The following is a 17,459-nucleotide window of genomic DNA, read 5'->3' as shown; positions in this document are numbered from 1 at the left end:
CCCGGTTTCCCCATCTGTAAAATGAGGCCGTCCACTCTGCAGGTCTGCCGTGGGCACTCAGAGAGTGGAGTGGGTTTCTTCTTTTCTAAATGAAGCCAGCTTAATGGCGCTCCAGAGATGCCTTGGTGACACCTGAGAGCGTCACGGGCCCGCCTTGCAGAAGTCCAAGCAGCTGTGTTTGAAGTCAGCAGGAGACAACAGGACACAGCCCCGTGCCATCACCAGGCTGGCCTCCTACTTGTGACCATACCTGTGGTGCCTCTTGTTAAAGGACACATACATTTCTTCATGATAGGGTTAAACTTTAAAATCTTAATTTCACCAGAGTTCTAAAAAACCTGACTTATGCCTTTTGAATTGCTAAGTTCAACAGTCCTTACAGTTTTTACAAGAAATCTAACTTTCATTAAATCGTCACAGTAGCGAAAAACCAACTCATTATTTGTGCAAAAGTTTTGGGTGGAGCAGGTCGTCAGAAATGTAAAACTCACGGCAGCCGGATGGTGCATGAACATATTTTACTGATATTAACTCCTTGATATATGAAGCACTGTGAGGTAAGGAAAAGACGAGAAGAGGCAAAAAACAAAAAAAAAATCCCAAGATATTATGTGTGCGTGTGTGATGTTAAATATCAAAATTCATTTAAGAATTCTGGTAGCAGGAGTCCAGAGAGGACACACAGTACGGCATGGTCTTTCCCTCTCTCACCCCATCTCAGGTACAACTGCCCCATGCCAGCCACACATGCTTCATCCTCAACCCCTGGACTCGTGCGGCTCCCGACAGACACACTCTGGCCTACTGACCACCTGACACCACCCCTCAATGGGGAAAGACTGGTACATGTCACTCACGGTAATCTCACACATTACAGAATGTGGGACACCTTTGTTTTTCAAACAAAATTTTGCCTAGAGCCCCTAGGATTTTGGTTTACAACCTGGGCTTATTTCACAGAAACATTTTTAAAATTGTCTTGTAACGCAAAGTTTAGAGGTAAAACATTATGTCAGTGTGTGCAGACCTCAACACAGACTCACCTCTCCTTTTCTGCAAAATCATTTTGTAACTTTTGTTCCTTTTCGAGAGCTATGGTCTCAGCTTGGTTCTTCAGAGTCTGTTCATATTCTCGGATTTTCTCTTTAAGTGCTTTTATCGTAACCTCTGCATAAAGAAAAAAAACTACAGTGAGGGAAGCACAATTCCATGTGGCTCTATATATAAGGCTTTCGTAACCTGGGAGGATCGGAGTGTTTTAGACTTTTGCTCTTCAACTCTGACACAAAATCAATGGTTACGAGTCCCTTCGGAGACCTTTTACTCCCTAAATGTTAAATTGAACTTTAAATGTTTAGGTTGAGGAGGATCAATGGATTTTGCTGGGAAGAGAGCTATGGTTTCTCTAATACAGCTTAAAGAAAAAGAGGGAGGAGAATCGATAGTAAAATATAATATCATCTTATTGATGAGGCTTAAATTAGTTCTCGACTGAGGGAAGATTCATAAAGTTTTAGTGTGGGTTTAAGTACTTTCTTACAAAGAAAACAGCTCATAATTGTGTGCACATTTTGGAGGAAGCTGTCTTAGCCAAAGTCAGGTAGGTCTCCAGACACCCCTGGCCAGGGGTGGCAGCTCTGCTGTTTCACAAGAGATGAAACAGGTGCTGTGCCAAGCGGATACAGCACCACCTCCTCGGCTGGAAGGGCCCCACCCGGAGCTTGGGTGTAGAGAGCGCCCTCCACTGGGGCCAGAGTCTGGGGGACTGGGGCTGTGTGTGGAGAGCAGAGGATGCAGGGCCTGGGGGAAGTGCATCTGAGGGAGGGTGAGCGCCAGGGGCGTGGGCCCCAGTGCTGTGCAACGAAGGAGCCCTGCAGCGCCCAGTGCTCAGGACACGGGGCCCCTTTGGGGGCAGGGCCGTTCCTGGAGAGCCTAGACCCCAGCACCACCGAGTGCACGTTTACAGCTGTCGCTTCCATTACCCAAAATGGGGACACCAAAGCAGATGTAATGAATGGAGCAGGGTCCTAACGGCAGGACCGCTCTACATGCTCCCTCCCACAGACACCCCCACACCACTCTGCGAGCTGGACGGTCCCTAGAAGAGCACTGTGGTCCCAGCTCTAAGGAGAGCCGAGCTCTGGGGAACCGCACCTGCTGTGCAAGAACCCATCTCATAGAAGGCAAGGCTGAGGTTCTCTGTGGTCCAGCACCTGGCACAGGTGGGTGCTCAGGAGGTGGCCGGGGCATGAATGAAGGAGCCAAGGGCAGGCTGACCAGAGTGAGGCCCAGACAGGACTTGTTACGAGGTTCCAGGCTCACGGGACAATGCCACCTGCCAGGTCTCTGCCCAAGTAAGAGCTTGGACTTGGTGGCCCTTGTTCCCTCAGGTTGAAACTCATGTTCACTTTTACTCCCTGAGCTGCACGGACACACTGGGCAAGGCAGGAGCACAACAACTGGGCATTTAGCATGCACAGGGCTGAGCGGTAAAAGCCGAAGGCTCTTTTGTTAAGAAAAGAAATTGGCCCTTGTCATTAAGTGGAACCCAGAGGGCTCTCCTTGGAGGAGAGAGGGAATTAAAACCAATGACCCCGTCAGGGCATTTGAGAGAAGAATGGGGGGCTTTCTGCCTTTTGGGCTGGTTGTTTTGGGCCTGAACGAAACGTTCTGTGAGCATAATGGTTAGTGACACACATTACTCTCACGCCATACTGACAAGGCCAAAGTTGGGCCAGGGTGGGAGACTTCCAAAATGGACACCAAGACAGGTCGCCTCTGAAAACACTTGCATTCTTGTAAGTCAGTGGTCTATGTGACTGTGTAAACACCCAGCCTTTCTGCCTTTAACAATGGTTGAAAATGTCTGTAGAGCCCCTGGGCCCCCGTGCTCACTCCAGTGGGGTTTCTCAGTGTGACACATCTATGCTCCTTCCGGGGCAGTGGGGGTACTACCTGGGAGCTCACACGCTGCCTCCTGGGGTCTCTTTGCCACCCCCACCCTGGCTGGGCTGTTCACTGAGCGGCCAAGCCAACACCAGAGGCTCATTCTGGAGCCTCCGGCCCTTCTCTGTCCAGCAGCTCTGTCCCAGCATTATCCTCCACACGCAAGCAGGAGAGGACCAAGAACACTGTGGCAGAAAGGACACCGAAGTGCTCTGCTCTAATTAGCTGTGCCTGGGGCCCCCGTTTCCTCATCTTCACGTGGGGTGGAGGGAGAATTATAGCACATGATAAACAAATTCCTTTCCTGCGCTAACTTTTCGTCAACCTACACTATGGCCATGATGATAAAACAAGTGACGTGCACCCCCACCCTTCCAAATTATGACCATTTTATATTGGGAAGAAAGGAGAGGAAATTGACACTTTTCTGGAGGTTGGGAAAATCTGTAAAGATATCAATAAATAAAGAAAAGTGGAGGAAATTTCTGGAAAAAACAACAGGGCTTGATAAGAGCAGCTAATATTTACTGAGTGTCGGGAACAGTGTTAGATGCTTCCCCGCATACTCTCACTCAATCCTACAACAATCCCATGCGGTTAGGATGGGAATCTCCCACCAAGAAAGCAAGGCTTGCGACACAGTGAGATCACTTGCTCAAGGTCATCCAGTTAAGCTGTGGCAACGAAGGGACTCAAACCAGGTCTGTCTGCCTCCGGAGCTTTGCTCTTAAGTCTTGGACTATATATTTCATTTAAAAACGCCCATCAGATGAAGCCTTTGGGGAGGAGAATGTCCCACACTCACTGTGGCTCCTCATCAGCCCTGTGTAACCCAGCAGTTGGGCAAGTGGCCCTGGGGAGGGAGGTGGCCACACAGAGCCCTTGGGCCGCCTGCACCGTCCTTCCACAAAACAAAAGCAAACTGAAGAAAACACAGAATGGATCTATCAAAATTAGATGCCAGAGGTCACTGGAAGGAAAAACCAAAGGACACTCCTCTTGGCTACACAGAGCTGCGGCGACAACGGACACGTGACACGTAAATGTGCGTATTGATGGTTCTCTTTCCCTGGAGCACTTGGCGGATTCTGACAAGAAACAACTCCTGCTGGGGGAGGCAGCCCCTTCTCCCACCCAGATCCTCGCCTCGGAAGTCCAACACCTCACTTTCAAGCAAGGACAAGGCTATCCCTCCGAGTCTCAAAGGCTCACTGCTTCCTGCGGTGCCAGATCAAGGTGGGGGTCTCAGCTGCCCCTGACCCCGGTCCCCCAAGGAAGGGGCCCTCAGTACTGCCCAGGCCTGCACCTTCCAGCTTCTCGTCAGTCTCTTCCCGGACCCTTTCCCAGGACAAGCCCTCCTTGCAGGCCTGTCCCCAGTGGTCTCAAAGCCCAAAGACACTTAAAAAAATCTTCACCAGTGAATTCTTTATGCAGCCCCCAGAGCATATGAAATAGAAGGCCACTTGGAGGGAGTCTCAAGCTGCTTGCCTCTCCTTTCTAGCTCCTTCCTCACCGACACCCCCAAACAAAAACAAATGGGTGTATTTCTCCCTGGAGTTGGCTGAAAAACCTGCAGCTGCTGTCAGATGGGGTTATGATTTCTCCTCAAGACAAGGAAGCCACGAGGCTCTTGGATTCTGAACACATCTGGATTTTACGTGTAGGAGAGGTTTCTTCGTTCTTCCCTGACAGGAAAAGCCAGGCAACCTCTGCCCTCTCTGCCGTGTTGGCGGCTGGGCCACCACACCAAGAGGTTGTTTTCTTTCATTAAATTCGTAATGAATAGGTGACGCTGACAAGGAAACAGTGCTGCTTAAGCATGCAGACCTGAAGGATGCGTCTCCAGCCTTAATGTACCGGCAGCAATTATTAAATGACTGACTGAATGTGGCCCTTTGATCACAAGCTGGCTCTCTGACAGGTGTCGCCTGCAGGCTACACATCAGTCTTTTAAAAGGCAGATCCTATCTCATGATGATCCAGGAAGAATTTTAAAAGAATCCTGATCGGTCCCGTCGGAGGGCAATAAAATCATATGTACTTATATGTGCAGAGGAAAAGTTTGACTTCTGAACAGCTAAGCATTATTATTACCTCTCTTTAAAGGTTCTGAGTCTGGCCCCACCCTGACTTTATGACGTATATGACAATTAGAGCTAGTCTCAACAGCATGGGGAAGGCAATTAAAAAAAAAAGAAAAGAAAGAAAGGAAAAGAAAAAAAGCAACGACCATATCTTCCACCAACCTTGATTTTTCACTTCGGCAAATTCCTTGTTGTACTCTTCTAGAGTTTCCCTAAGTTTCTGGTTCTCTGTTTCAATGTCGTGCAGCCGCTGCACTTTGAGCTGGAGCTGCTGCCCGAGATCCAGAGCTGGCACAGGATCTGCAGAGGAAAGCACATGTCACCCCACTGTGGACACGGACGAGCCACCTTCAGGGTCACATGGAGACCTGGGGCAGGTCTCTTGGGCGCCCCGGAAGTCGGTCTCCAGCGGCTCCCCTGCGGCTGCTACCACTTGCCAGAAGCTGGGGCACCTGCGGCCTCGCTGCCTCCTGCAGAGCCCCCAGGAGCTCCACAGCTGGCTGGGGCCTTCTCTGCAGCCTACAAAGGATGTGTACACAGCTGACAGCAAGGACGTGGCATGGAGACCTGCTCCAGGGTCCCGAACGCGTGAAAACAGGGTAGGAATGGCCGCAGTTCGCTGGGCTTGTCCACTGCTCTGGCCTGCTGTGACACCTGAGTCTTTGACCTGCTACGAAGAGAGACACAGGCGGCGGCGGCAGGGGCAAGGAGAGGAGCCCCGAGAAAATCAACCAGGAACCCAGAGCCCTACTTGGACTGTGCAGAAGGCGCCCATGAGCTCAGTTTCCAATAAATCTGTGACGTGGGAAATAACACCTGATACGCTGAGAGTGTCTCGCGGTCCTAAAACACTTTTTCAGATATTCTCTCATTTGAGCCTCACAACAATCCTGGGACAGAGTGTGAGACATGTATCACGTTCCTTTCACTGAAGCAGAAACTAAAGCTCAGGGAAGTGGAGGGACTTCCCCAAGGTTTCTGGGCTAGTTAGTGGGCAGAGAGAATGCGAACCCAAGTCTTAATCCACGTGACCATTCTTCCAACAAGGAGGGTCCGCTGATGGAGCAGAGGAAATAAACATGGCTTTCTGAGAAGCCACTCCATTTGGGAATGATCACCTTCCATCACAATCCTCCTTTACTCATGACGGTGGCTGCTCACGGGAGAGAGCCAGGGCTCAGCAGCTGGTGACCTGAAGACTGGAGGACCCCAGGTTTCTGCCCTGGGGAGTCCTTCCCTTCCCCAGAGGCACAGCTGGTGACCCAGCCTGCTGGGACGCGTCCTAGGCCAGCAGGCCAGCCAGCCAGGAGGCCACCACACTCCCGACTGCAGTCCAAAGAGCAGGAGAGGGCATCTAGGCCAGTTACGTGACGTCTTGCGGCCAATTCAATGTACAATCCGCCGTCAGATTTACTTACAAAAAACTGGACTTTAACCTAAAATTAGAGATTGCAGACACAGAATTTACAGTGCTAACTCCTGGCCTTTGCCTTTACCATTAATTCAGCACAAAATGGAGAGACATTAAATGTTTTCCTGGCGTCAATTTGATCTTTATTTTTTCTTCTGCTGCCTACGAGGCACTTATAATCCACCTGCTGGGCACGAGTGGAGCGCTTCCTCTGCAATTCTCGAGCTCCGTGAGAGGAGAAGAATACCCAAGTCCACTGGGCTTAGAAAAGATTATTGAAGATATTCCTGGCATGGCGGCCAGCATCACTCGTGAGATGGCTGCAAAGATTTAGTCTCCGGTTGAGGAATGCTAAACACCAAGCGCAGTGGATCAACAAGGGTATATATTCAAGAGCTCACTTAATTTTCAAATACCAGAGTCATTAATTTTTCAGACCACCCCTGGTTCCTGGAAACGAGGGCTAGATCCACCACGCCTCCGTCGGCGAGTCCACCAGGAGCCAGGAACTCTTTGAGATGCCAACGTCTCTGCCGAGTTTATAAAAGGCAGGCACTGGGATGTGTCCAGCCCCACGGCACCAGACCTGCCCGTGGGGTTTAACACCAACACTGTCCATCATGTGAAACCCTTGGCTGCCGGGCATTTATTCTGTGTGTATACACAGTTTATGACTACGTCACTTTCTCGCTTGTGGCTTTTCATGATTATTTTAATCAGCATTAAAATATTTATATTAAATTAGATTTCAAAAGCTATTTTGGGGAGATGGTTCCTTGTAAGTAGGAGTAGTAATAACATTAAAGACTGAATTCCTCAGAACATTCCAGGTACAGTTTTTTTTTTTTTAATTTCAGTATCTTTCCAGGGTACCTTCCAACCCCCACCCCTTTCACAGCCTCATGCTGGGAAAATGGCCTGAAGGAAATAAACAATATGCCCATGGCCCTCTTCATATAGAACTACAATTTGAACTTGAAACAGAGGTCATGGAAGGATTGAGGAGGAGAAGGCTGCACTTGTATAAAATTCTATTAATGTTCACTCATGTAGGCTTTCTGGCACAATTGCCAGTAGAAATTATATTTTTAAAGAGCTCAGCTAGCATACTGCCGTCCACCCCTAAAATTTCTTTTTTTTTTTTTTTTAAAGATTTTATTTATTTTATTTTTCCCCCCAAAGCCCCAGTGGATAGTTGTGTGTCGTAGCTGCACATCCTTCTAGTTGCTGCATGTGGGACTCGGCCTCAGGATGAACGGAGAAGTGGTGCCTCGATGCGCACCCGGGATCCGAACCCCGGCCACCAGCATCGCAGTGCGCACACTTAACCACCAAGCCACAGGGCCGGCCCCACCCCTAAAATTTCTGCCGACAACTTTCCCAGTCCATTCCTTTTAAAAGGCCAGGACCTACTATGTCTGCTTTGAATAAAAAATAGCTTCCCTCGTTCGATTCAGCAAGGAATTCAGTGACATATAAAAATAACATGCACATTATCAAGTGAATGGTAACTAGACCTTTAGACAAATTTTCAAAGTATTATATTGTAAATGAAAATTCCGGCAATCTCATCATTATTCATTACGGCATGTATATTTAATTTAACACTATTAAAGGTTAATGCTAAGTAGCAAAACTGGTCACAGAATAAAGAATGAACTGAATGTTCAAACATCTCTATGCATTAAACTTCAAACTTTACTACAGTACAGTTGAATGACTAAACGCCTACAGCATTTGAATATTATTTTGGATTATGTAAAAGGCATTGCTAAAGTACCTCTTAGGCTTAATTTTTATTACTTGTATTAAAGGAACAGCTAATTACCACATGACAGTGTAATGACTCCAGCATGTTTGGGCTGGAGACCAAAACAATGAATTTCGGCATGCCAAACCCCAACCTGAATGTTAATCTAGGGGAAATCATAGCTTTTTGTCTCGTTAATGATTTCCAATGCCATTTAAACCCCACACAAGTATTGTTAGGTCTTATTCTGAACGTCACAAGCCTCCGATCTCAGCAGCTCAATTAGGGAATTGTCTGGGGGAGGCAAGCGAACACACCCATACTCGAACAGGAACGAAATCCCGCAACCTCTGTCCGCCCAGCCTCCTCCAGTCAACACGCGTTATTGTGGCTCCATCCAGCCAACGTGACAAACTTGCCAAGTGTTTAACAATCATCTAATAGTTAATTCCTAAAACACTCTTTGAGGCACTATATAGCTCATTATGCAACTCAGGACTCCAAGAACATAATTATAACAAACAATAATAATACCATCACTTGTATTCATTCAGCACCTTCTCCCAAGCACAGGTCACATTACTGCATTAATTCCAGACATCACAGTCAGAGATCGGGGGAGGGGCCCTGCAATGTGTCAGGTGCTGGCATCTCTCCCAGGGACGGGGGAGGAGAGAAGTCAGCCAGGCAAGCAGGTACGCAAAACTTTAATTAAGATATCTGCTTCCTGAACCAGCAGCCAACTAAATTATACTGTCTCTTCAAGTACTAATTTAACAAGTATTTCTTAAGCATCTATCTGCTCTAGGCAAGGCCTGGGTGAGGCACTGGGATGGACGCTCAGCCAAGTCGGCTGGGACCAGCGTCACAATAAGGATGAACCATGTTCACAAATAACAAAGGTAAAGTAAGAAGGGCCACCCTGAAGAGCAGACGAGTGGAAGATCACTCCCAGATAGAGAAACTGGGAAAAGTAGATTTAAAAAAAAAAAAAAAGAGGAGACCGGGTTTAGACCTGTGGAGCCAGAGGGGCAGTTAGTCCATGTGTAAGAGCAAGGAGCAGGGGAGCGCCAAGCACGGCCCAAGGAACAGTTCAGTCCGACTGCCAGGGCCCATGCACACACTCTATGACATCAGCACTGCTTTAGGTGCCAGGAGGACACAGTGGTGAACAAGACGACGCTTGCTCCCAAAGCCCTGACGTTGTAGTGAAGTGAGGGCGACAGACAAAAAGCAAAACCAAACCAAAGAGAATACTTTCAGGGACTGCCAAGCATGGAGAGAGGAAACAGGCTGTGGAGAATGGGGAATGGATCCTGGACACAGATGGGGAGAGAGGGCCTCTTGGAGGAGGTGACATTGGGATTCGGATCTGTGAAGACTCACTCTCAGCAGAGGGAGCAACAGTGCAAGGGTCCAGACATGGGTGTGAACTGGCATACCAAGACAGAGAGAGAAGGGGCCGGCCCTGTGGCGCAGTGGTTAAGTGCATGCTCTGCTGCTGGCAGCCCGGGTTTGGATCCCAGGCTGGCACCGATGCATCGCTTGTCAGGCCATGCTGTGGCAACGTCCCACATAAAGTGGAGGAAGATGGGCACGGGTGTTAGCTCAGGGCCAGTCTTCCTCAGCAAAAAAGAGGAGGATTGACATTGATGTTAGCTCAGGGCTGATCTTCCTCACAAAAAAAAAAAAAAAAAGACACAGAGAGAAGCTAGCCAGGCTGCGATGAAGGGAAGTGCAAGTGGCAAGTGGTTAGAGAGGCAGGCCTGTGCTCAAGGATTTAAAGAAAAATATGAACACAATTAAGGAGAGAAACAGAAGATACAAAGAAGAATCAAATTAACTCTACAGCTGAAAATACAATGTCTGAGGTGTCCCCTCAGTGCAGTAGGTAGCGCATCAGTCTCATAAAAACCCAAAGTCTGAAATGAGCCAGAGGACTGAGTTTGGATTCAGTGTTACTCCTGATGGTAAGAACCATCAGAGAACAGGACTTTTGCAAGATGAGTCACTAGGGCATTAGAAGAAAACTATAGTAGTTTCAGCCACAAAAAGGTTTGCTGATTTTCTAGTGGCAAAGTATTTAAGACATGAGTTAAACATGAGTTTACAATTTTCTTTTAAAAAGCTAAGTGTTCCAAATTAGCCGCCCTGTTCTGTGACGGCAGATGGCTATCAGTAATATGCTGCCTGGCAGACATTTTTGAAAAAATGGACACACAGTCTATGTCTTTGTAGTAAACGTGGTATCTTAATACTTAGTGGGAAAAAAACGACTTCTTGAAAGAAACTTATGCTATAGAGACAGTATTCTACAAGTGGATACTTGGAAATGTTCCCATCATCACATAAACATAGGGGCAAAGACAATATCCTCTACGAAAATGTCTCAATGGCTCGTATCATGAAAAGGAGTGTAGCCAAACGATTTAGAATGTGGGCCAGACCGCATGTGTTTGAAACCCAGCTCTGCTACTTACTGGTTGTGCAACCATGGACAAGTTACTTATTACCTCTGTATCTTAGTTTCTGCATCTATAAATTGGGCATAATAATTGTGCCTATATCATGAGATTGTTGTGAGGACTAACTGAGATAATATGTGCATACTCTTAGAAAACTGCCAGACACTCAATAAATGTTACCTATTACTAACCAACTCAAACCTGATTGCGCATTTGCTAGAACAGGTTTAAAACCACTTGTTAATAATATAAAAAATATAGTATCTTCTGAGTGGTTAGCAAGAAAAATCGAATATCAGAGAAAATAAAAATTTAGAGTTGAATTTCAACAAATACTTTCTTCTAATTGGTACACAGGTTTCAAAAAAATGAATCATATTTTCATAAATATAGTCAATAATGCACTGCTTTGCTTTGGATCCACGTATCTTTGTGAGTTATATTTTCCTGCCATTTATGACAGCCATTAAACAAAGAACAAAATTAACAAAACTTGGAGGCTTTCACTTCCGGCCACGACAGATTTACTGGTACTGGACTTGCCCTCTGGCTATAAACAACTAGAATATTAGGCAAACTGTATGAAACAACCATTTACAGATGTTGGACAACCAGCAGAGCAGGACTCTTCATCCCTGAGAGAAGGGAAACAAACGAGATGAGACCCATGATCACCCTGACTTTCTGTCAGGTAGCACTTTCTGGACCACAGCACAGGGAAGGGGGAACCCAAGCAGAGCATGACAGTCTTCCCAGGTTGAGAAGAGAGAGATCAGAAGACTGGGAGGCCGAGGCAGCTGGAATTTATAGGCCAGAGCACTGGAGAGGAGGGAGATATGCAGAGAAAGAGCTAGAGAGATCCGCAGAGGAGTAGAGTCTGTTGATAAAAGCTAAGGTGCGTGCGCACAGGGTGAAATTCCACAAGGCTGGGCACAGAACCACAAGGAATCTCTAAGTGAACCAGTCCCAGAGTTCGCAGAGGGTTGGGAGACTTTCGAATTGCAACCAGCCAGAGAGGAGAGACTCCCTGAATAGCCAGGACATTCAGTAGAGATGTGAGAACGGCCACACAAGAGTGGAGGGCTAAATTAATTCTAAAGTAAAGGATCTTCCAGACCCACTCCCAAAAGCTTAAAAACTAGCCTCAGAATGACCCAGCCTATTTGCCAGTAATTTAACTGCCTGCCCAAACAAACTTCAGCACTCTTAAGAAAGACAACAAAATCCAGAGAGTTAACAACTACTATGTCCACCATCCAATAAAAAATTACTAGACATGCAAAAAAGCAAGATAATCAGGAAAAAAAATCAGTTAATCAAGACAGAACTAGAAATGACAAGGGATGATGGCACTAATTAACAAAGATCAAAACAGCTATTATAAGCATGCTCAAGGATTTAAAGAAAAATATGAAGACAATAAGGAGAGAAATAGAAGAGATAAGGAAGAAAATGGAATTCTAGAACTTAAAATACAATAACTGAAATGAAAAAATATTCTAGATTGGCTTAACAGCAGATTAGACACTGCAAAAGAGAGAAGATCAGTGAATTCAAAGACACAGTCACTGAAACTGTCTAAACAGAAGCAGAGAGAAGAGACTGAAAAAAAGTTACTAAAACTTCAGCAACCTGTGAAACACTATCAAGCAATCTAACATACATATCCCAGAAAGGGGCAAGGGGTGGATTTGAAGAAACAGTGGTGAAATTTTCCAAATTTGATGAAAGCTATAAACTTAAAAATCCAAGAAACTCAACAAACTCCAAGCAGGATAAACACAAGGAACACTAATAAACATAATCAAATTGCTGAAAAGAAGAATAAAAAAAAAAATCTTAAAGCCAGAGAAGAGAAGACTCGTTATTTATAGGGGAAGAAAGATTATTACGTCAGTCAATCCCGAGGGAGAAAAAACAAAAACAAAAATTGCTAACGCACAGTGTTATATCCAACAAAAAATATCCTTCAACAAAGAGGGCGAGGTAGAGATTTTTTTGGCGCAGATGAACAAAAGCTGGCAGAATTCATTGCCAGAGCTCGTACAGTATAAGAAATGTTAAAGGAAATGCTATAGGCTGAAAGACAACGATGCCAGATGGAAACCTGGATCTACACAAGAAAATAAACATCAGAAATGGTAAATATATGGGTAAAAATAAAATACTATTTTTCTCATTTTAAATTTCTTTAAAAGATAATTCACTTATTATTTTTCTTTTTTGAGGAAGATTGGCCCTGTTCTAACATCTGTTGCCAATCTTCCTCTATTTCTTTTTTCTCCCCAAAGCCCTAGTACATAGTTGTGTATCATAGTTGTAGAGTTGTAGCCCTTCTATATGGGATACCACCTCAGCATAGCTTGATATGCGGTGAGTAGGTCCACGCCCAGGATCTAAACTGGTGAACCCTGGGCCACCGAGGCAGAACGCTCGAACTTAACCACTATGCCACTGGGCTGGCCCCAGATAACTGACTATTTAAAAGCAAAAATAGTAACGATGTGCCATAGGGTTATAACATATGTAGAAGTAAAATGAATAACAACAGGAGGTAGAAAATGAGAGTGTATTGTAAGATTCTTACATTATATGTGAAGTAGTATAATATTATTTGAAGGTATAGTGAGATAAAGATGCTTACTGTAAACCTTAAAGTAATCATTAAGAAAATAAGACAAAGAGTTATAGCTAATAAGACAATCGCGGAGGTAAAATAAGATCATAAAAAAATATTCAATCAGGGGCCGGCCCCGTGGCTTGGCGGTTAAGTGCGCGCGCTCCGCTACTGGCGGCCCGGGTTCAGATCCCGGGCGCGCACCGACGCACCACTTCTCTGGCCATGCTGAGGACACGTCCCACATACAGCAACTAGAAGGGTGTGCAACTATGACATAGAACTATCTACTGGGGCTTTGGGGAAAAAAAGGAGGAGGATTGGCAGTGGATGTTAGCTCAGAGCCAGTCTTCCTCAGCAAAAAGAGGAGGATTAGCATGGATGTTAGCTCAGGGCTGATCTTCCTCACAAAAAAAAAAGAAATTCAATCAAAAGAAAGCAGGAAAAAATACAACAAAAAACAGGTAAGACAACTAGAAAACGAACAGTAAGAGAGTAGACTTACACCCAATTTTAGCCACAATTACATCAAATGTAAAAGATCTAACATTCCTCTTAAAAGGCAGATTGTCAGACTGGATAAAAAAGCAAGTCACAGCTGTTTACAAGAAATGCAACTTAAATATAATGACAAAGATAGGATAATAGTAAAAGGATAGAAAAAGATATAACATGAAAACACTAATCAAAAGTAAGCTGGAGGGGAGTGACGTCAGCATCATGGCAGAGAGTGAACTTTCCCGTAAACTCTTCTCCCGATGAGATACAACAAAAGAAACAGTCACAGGCCAGCAACGGACTCCTAGACAGTGAAAAGGAAGATCAGAAAGATCCACACTGCTGCACATCTGAGAGTGGAACGTGCTGGGGCCCCCGGAGAAGGTGGGGAGAGGTAAGGAGAACTCCTCTCTCTCCCCATCAGATCAGCAATCCCAGTCCTCACATCTCCCAGAGAGAGGGGAGAGGTGGCCCTCCGCAGGGAAACCGTAGCTCTTCGGGCTCTCTCAGCCAGTGGGAAACTCCCACACAGAGGACTTAGAACTGCTACAGGGGTATCATCAACATCTCAGCACTCCAGGAGAGCAGATAACGAGGGGCGAGCAAGAAGCCCCCCATGCCAGTGATCCAGCGGGCTAAAGAGAGAGGCCCCCCCCACCCCCGCATGCCGGACACTGCAGCTCAGCCGATCAGACCAGACCAAGCAGTTGGCCGATCGCAGCAAGCAGCTGGAGCAGAGCGCAGGGGGCTCAGATTACACAGCCCTTAACCCCCACATGGTGGCGGCAGGTGGAAACTGCAACCAGATATTTCCACGATGAGGAAAAACAAAGCCAATACAGCAACCACAATGTAAAGGTACATGAAATCACCAGACCAGAAGGAAAATGACAAGCACCCAGAAACCAACCCTGAAGACACAGAAATCCATAACCTAAATGACAGAGATTTCAAAATAGCTATCATAAAAAAACTCAACGAAATACGAAATAACACAGACAAACAATTCAATGCAATTAGGAGTTTCTTCACAAAAGAAATTGAAATCATAAAGAAAAACCAATCAGTACTGACGGAGATGAAGAACACAATGGAGGGATAAAGGAGAATCTGGAATCTTTAAAGAACAGAGCTGACAATATGGAGTAAACAATTAGCATTATAGAGGATAGGAATACAGATATGCTCCAGATGGAAGAGGAGAGAGAATTAAGACTAAAAAGAAATGAAGAAAGTCTCCAAGAAATATCTGACTCTATTAGGAAATGTAACATAAGAATTATAGGTATTCCTGAGAGAGAAGAGAGGGAAAGAGGAACAGAGAGCCTATTCGAGGAAATAATAGCTGAGAACTTCCCAAATCTCAGGAAGGAGCAGGAAATACCAGTAAGTGAAGCCAATAGATCGCCTAAATACGTCAACAGGCAAAGGCCCACTCCACGACACATAGCGGTAAGGCTGGCTAAAGTCAATGACAAAGAAACAATATTAAGGGCAGCTAGACAAAAACAAAAAATAACGTACAAAGGAACTCCCATCAGGCTCTCAGCAGATTTTTCAACAGAAACTTTACAGGCTAGGAGAGACTGGAATGATATATTCAAAATACTGAAAGACAAAAACTTTCAGCCAAGAATACTCTATCCAGCAAAAATATCCTTCAAATATGATGGAGAAATAAGTAACTTTCCCAGATAAACAAAAGCTAAGGGAGTACTTGGCCACGAGACCCCCACTACAAGAAATACTCAAGAAGGCCCTCAGGCCTGAAAACAGAAGAGAAAGGGAATACAAAGCTTGGAGCAAGGAGAAAAATAGGGAGACAAAATCAGAAAAATAGTATATCTTTACCAGAATAAGTTAGCAACTACTTAAATACCAAAATCAAAGACCAAAGGAAGGAATTCATCAAAAATAAATATAACCTCATCACTGTAAACACACAACACGAGATAGAATAAGGTATTACAAGAAGGACTTAGAAGGGGAAGAGGAAAGAGATTGAATTGGCTTAGTATGAGGAAATAAGAGGCCACCAGATAATGGACTATCTCATACACAAGATTTTTTATACAAACCTCAAGGTAACCAATAAACAAATAATCAAAACAAAATCACATATGATAAACAAAGAGAAAACTAGAAGAGTCACAAGACAGAACAACCAAACTGAATTGGCAGTCCAAAACAAATGGGAGAAGAAACAAAGGAAATGTGAAAGAACCGGAAAATAAGTGACAAAACAGCAACATTAAGCCCTCATATATCAATAATTACCCTGAATGTAAATGGATTGAACTCTCCAATCAAAAGATACAGAGTGGCAGGATGGATTAAAAAGCAAGACCCAACAATATGTTGCCTCCAGGAAACACACCTCAGCTCTAAAGACAAGCACAGGCTCAGAGTGAAAGGATGGAAGACAATACTCCAAGCTAATGGCAAACAAAAGAAAGCAGGTGTTGCTGTACTCATATCAGACAAAGTAGACATCAAGACAAAACAGGTTAAGAGAGACAAAGAAGGGAAATATATAATGACAAAAGGGACACTCCACCAAGAAGACATATCACTTATAAATATATATGCACCCAACACAGGAGCACCAAAGTACATAAAGCAACTATTAACAAACCTAAAAGGAGACACTAACAACAACACAATAATAGTAGGGGATCTTAATATCCCACTTACATGAATGGATAGATCATCCAGACAAAAAGTCAATAAAGAAACAGTGGACTTAAATGAAAAACTGGACAAGATGGACCTAGTAGACATATACAGAGCACTCCATCCAAAAACAGCTGACTACACATTCTTCTCAAACGCGCATGGAACATTCTCAAGGATAGACCATATGTTGGGAAACAAAGCAAGCCTCAATAAATTTAAGAAGATTGAAATCATAACAAGCATCTTTTCAGACCATAATACTATGAAACTGGAAATCAACCATGAAAAAAAAACTGGGAAAGTGACAAAAATGTGGAGATTAAACAACATGCTACTGAACAACCAATGGATCATTGATGAAATTAAATCAGAAATCAAAAAATATCTGGAAACAAACGAAAATGAAAATATGCCGTACCAAATCATATGGGATGCAGCAAAAGCAGTCCTGAGAGGGAAACTCATAGTGATACAAGCCCACCTTAACAAACAAGAAAAAGCCCAAATAAGTAACCTTAAACTACACCTAACAGAACTAGAAAAAGAAGAACAAAACAAGCCCAAAGTCAGCAGAAGGAGAGAAATAATAAAAATCAGAGCAGAAATAAATGAAATTGAGACCAAAAAAACAGTAGAAAGGATTAATGAAACAAAGAGTTGGTTCTTTGAGAAGATAAACAAAATTGACAAACCCTTAGCCAGGCTTACTAAGAAAAAAAGAGAAAAGGCTCAAGTAAATAAAATTAGAAATGAAAGAGGAGAAATTACAACAGATACCACGGAAATACAAAGGATTATAAGAGAATACTATGAGAAATTATATGCCAACAAATTGGACAATCTAGATGAAATGGATCAACTTTTAGACTCCCAAAACTGAACCAAGAAGAAATGGAGAATCTGAATAGACCAATCACGAGTAAAGAGATTGAAATAGTAATCAAAAAACCTCCCAAAAAATAAAAGTCCAGGACCAGATGGCTTCTCCGGTGAATTTTACCAAACATTCAAA

At 44.5% G+C, this 17,459-nt stretch overlaps 1 protein-coding gene across 1 annotated transcript in view; it reads right to left on the bottom strand.

The window, feature by feature from the left end:
• Window positions 1-17,459, bottom strand: part of CUX1 (cut like homeobox 1) — a 356,883-nt gene that overhangs the window by 125,677 nt on the left and 213,747 nt on the right. Inside the window, 2 exon segments of the mRNA XM_087417692.1 lie at window positions 1,044-1,167; window positions 5,193-5,330. Of these exon segments, the coding sequence (XP_087273818.1) occupies window positions 1,044-1,167; window positions 5,193-5,330 (262 nt within the window).

The sequence above is a fragment of the Ceratotherium simum genome, chromosome 26 (genome assembly GCF_057802395.1).
Source record: "Ceratotherium simum simum isolate JZ-2026a chromosome 26, ASM5780239v1, whole genome shotgun sequence".
Classification (NCBI taxonomy): Eukaryota; Metazoa; Chordata; class Mammalia; order Perissodactyla; family Rhinocerotidae; genus Ceratotherium; species Ceratotherium simum.
This window is presented reverse-complemented; position numbering and strand designations above follow the sequence as displayed.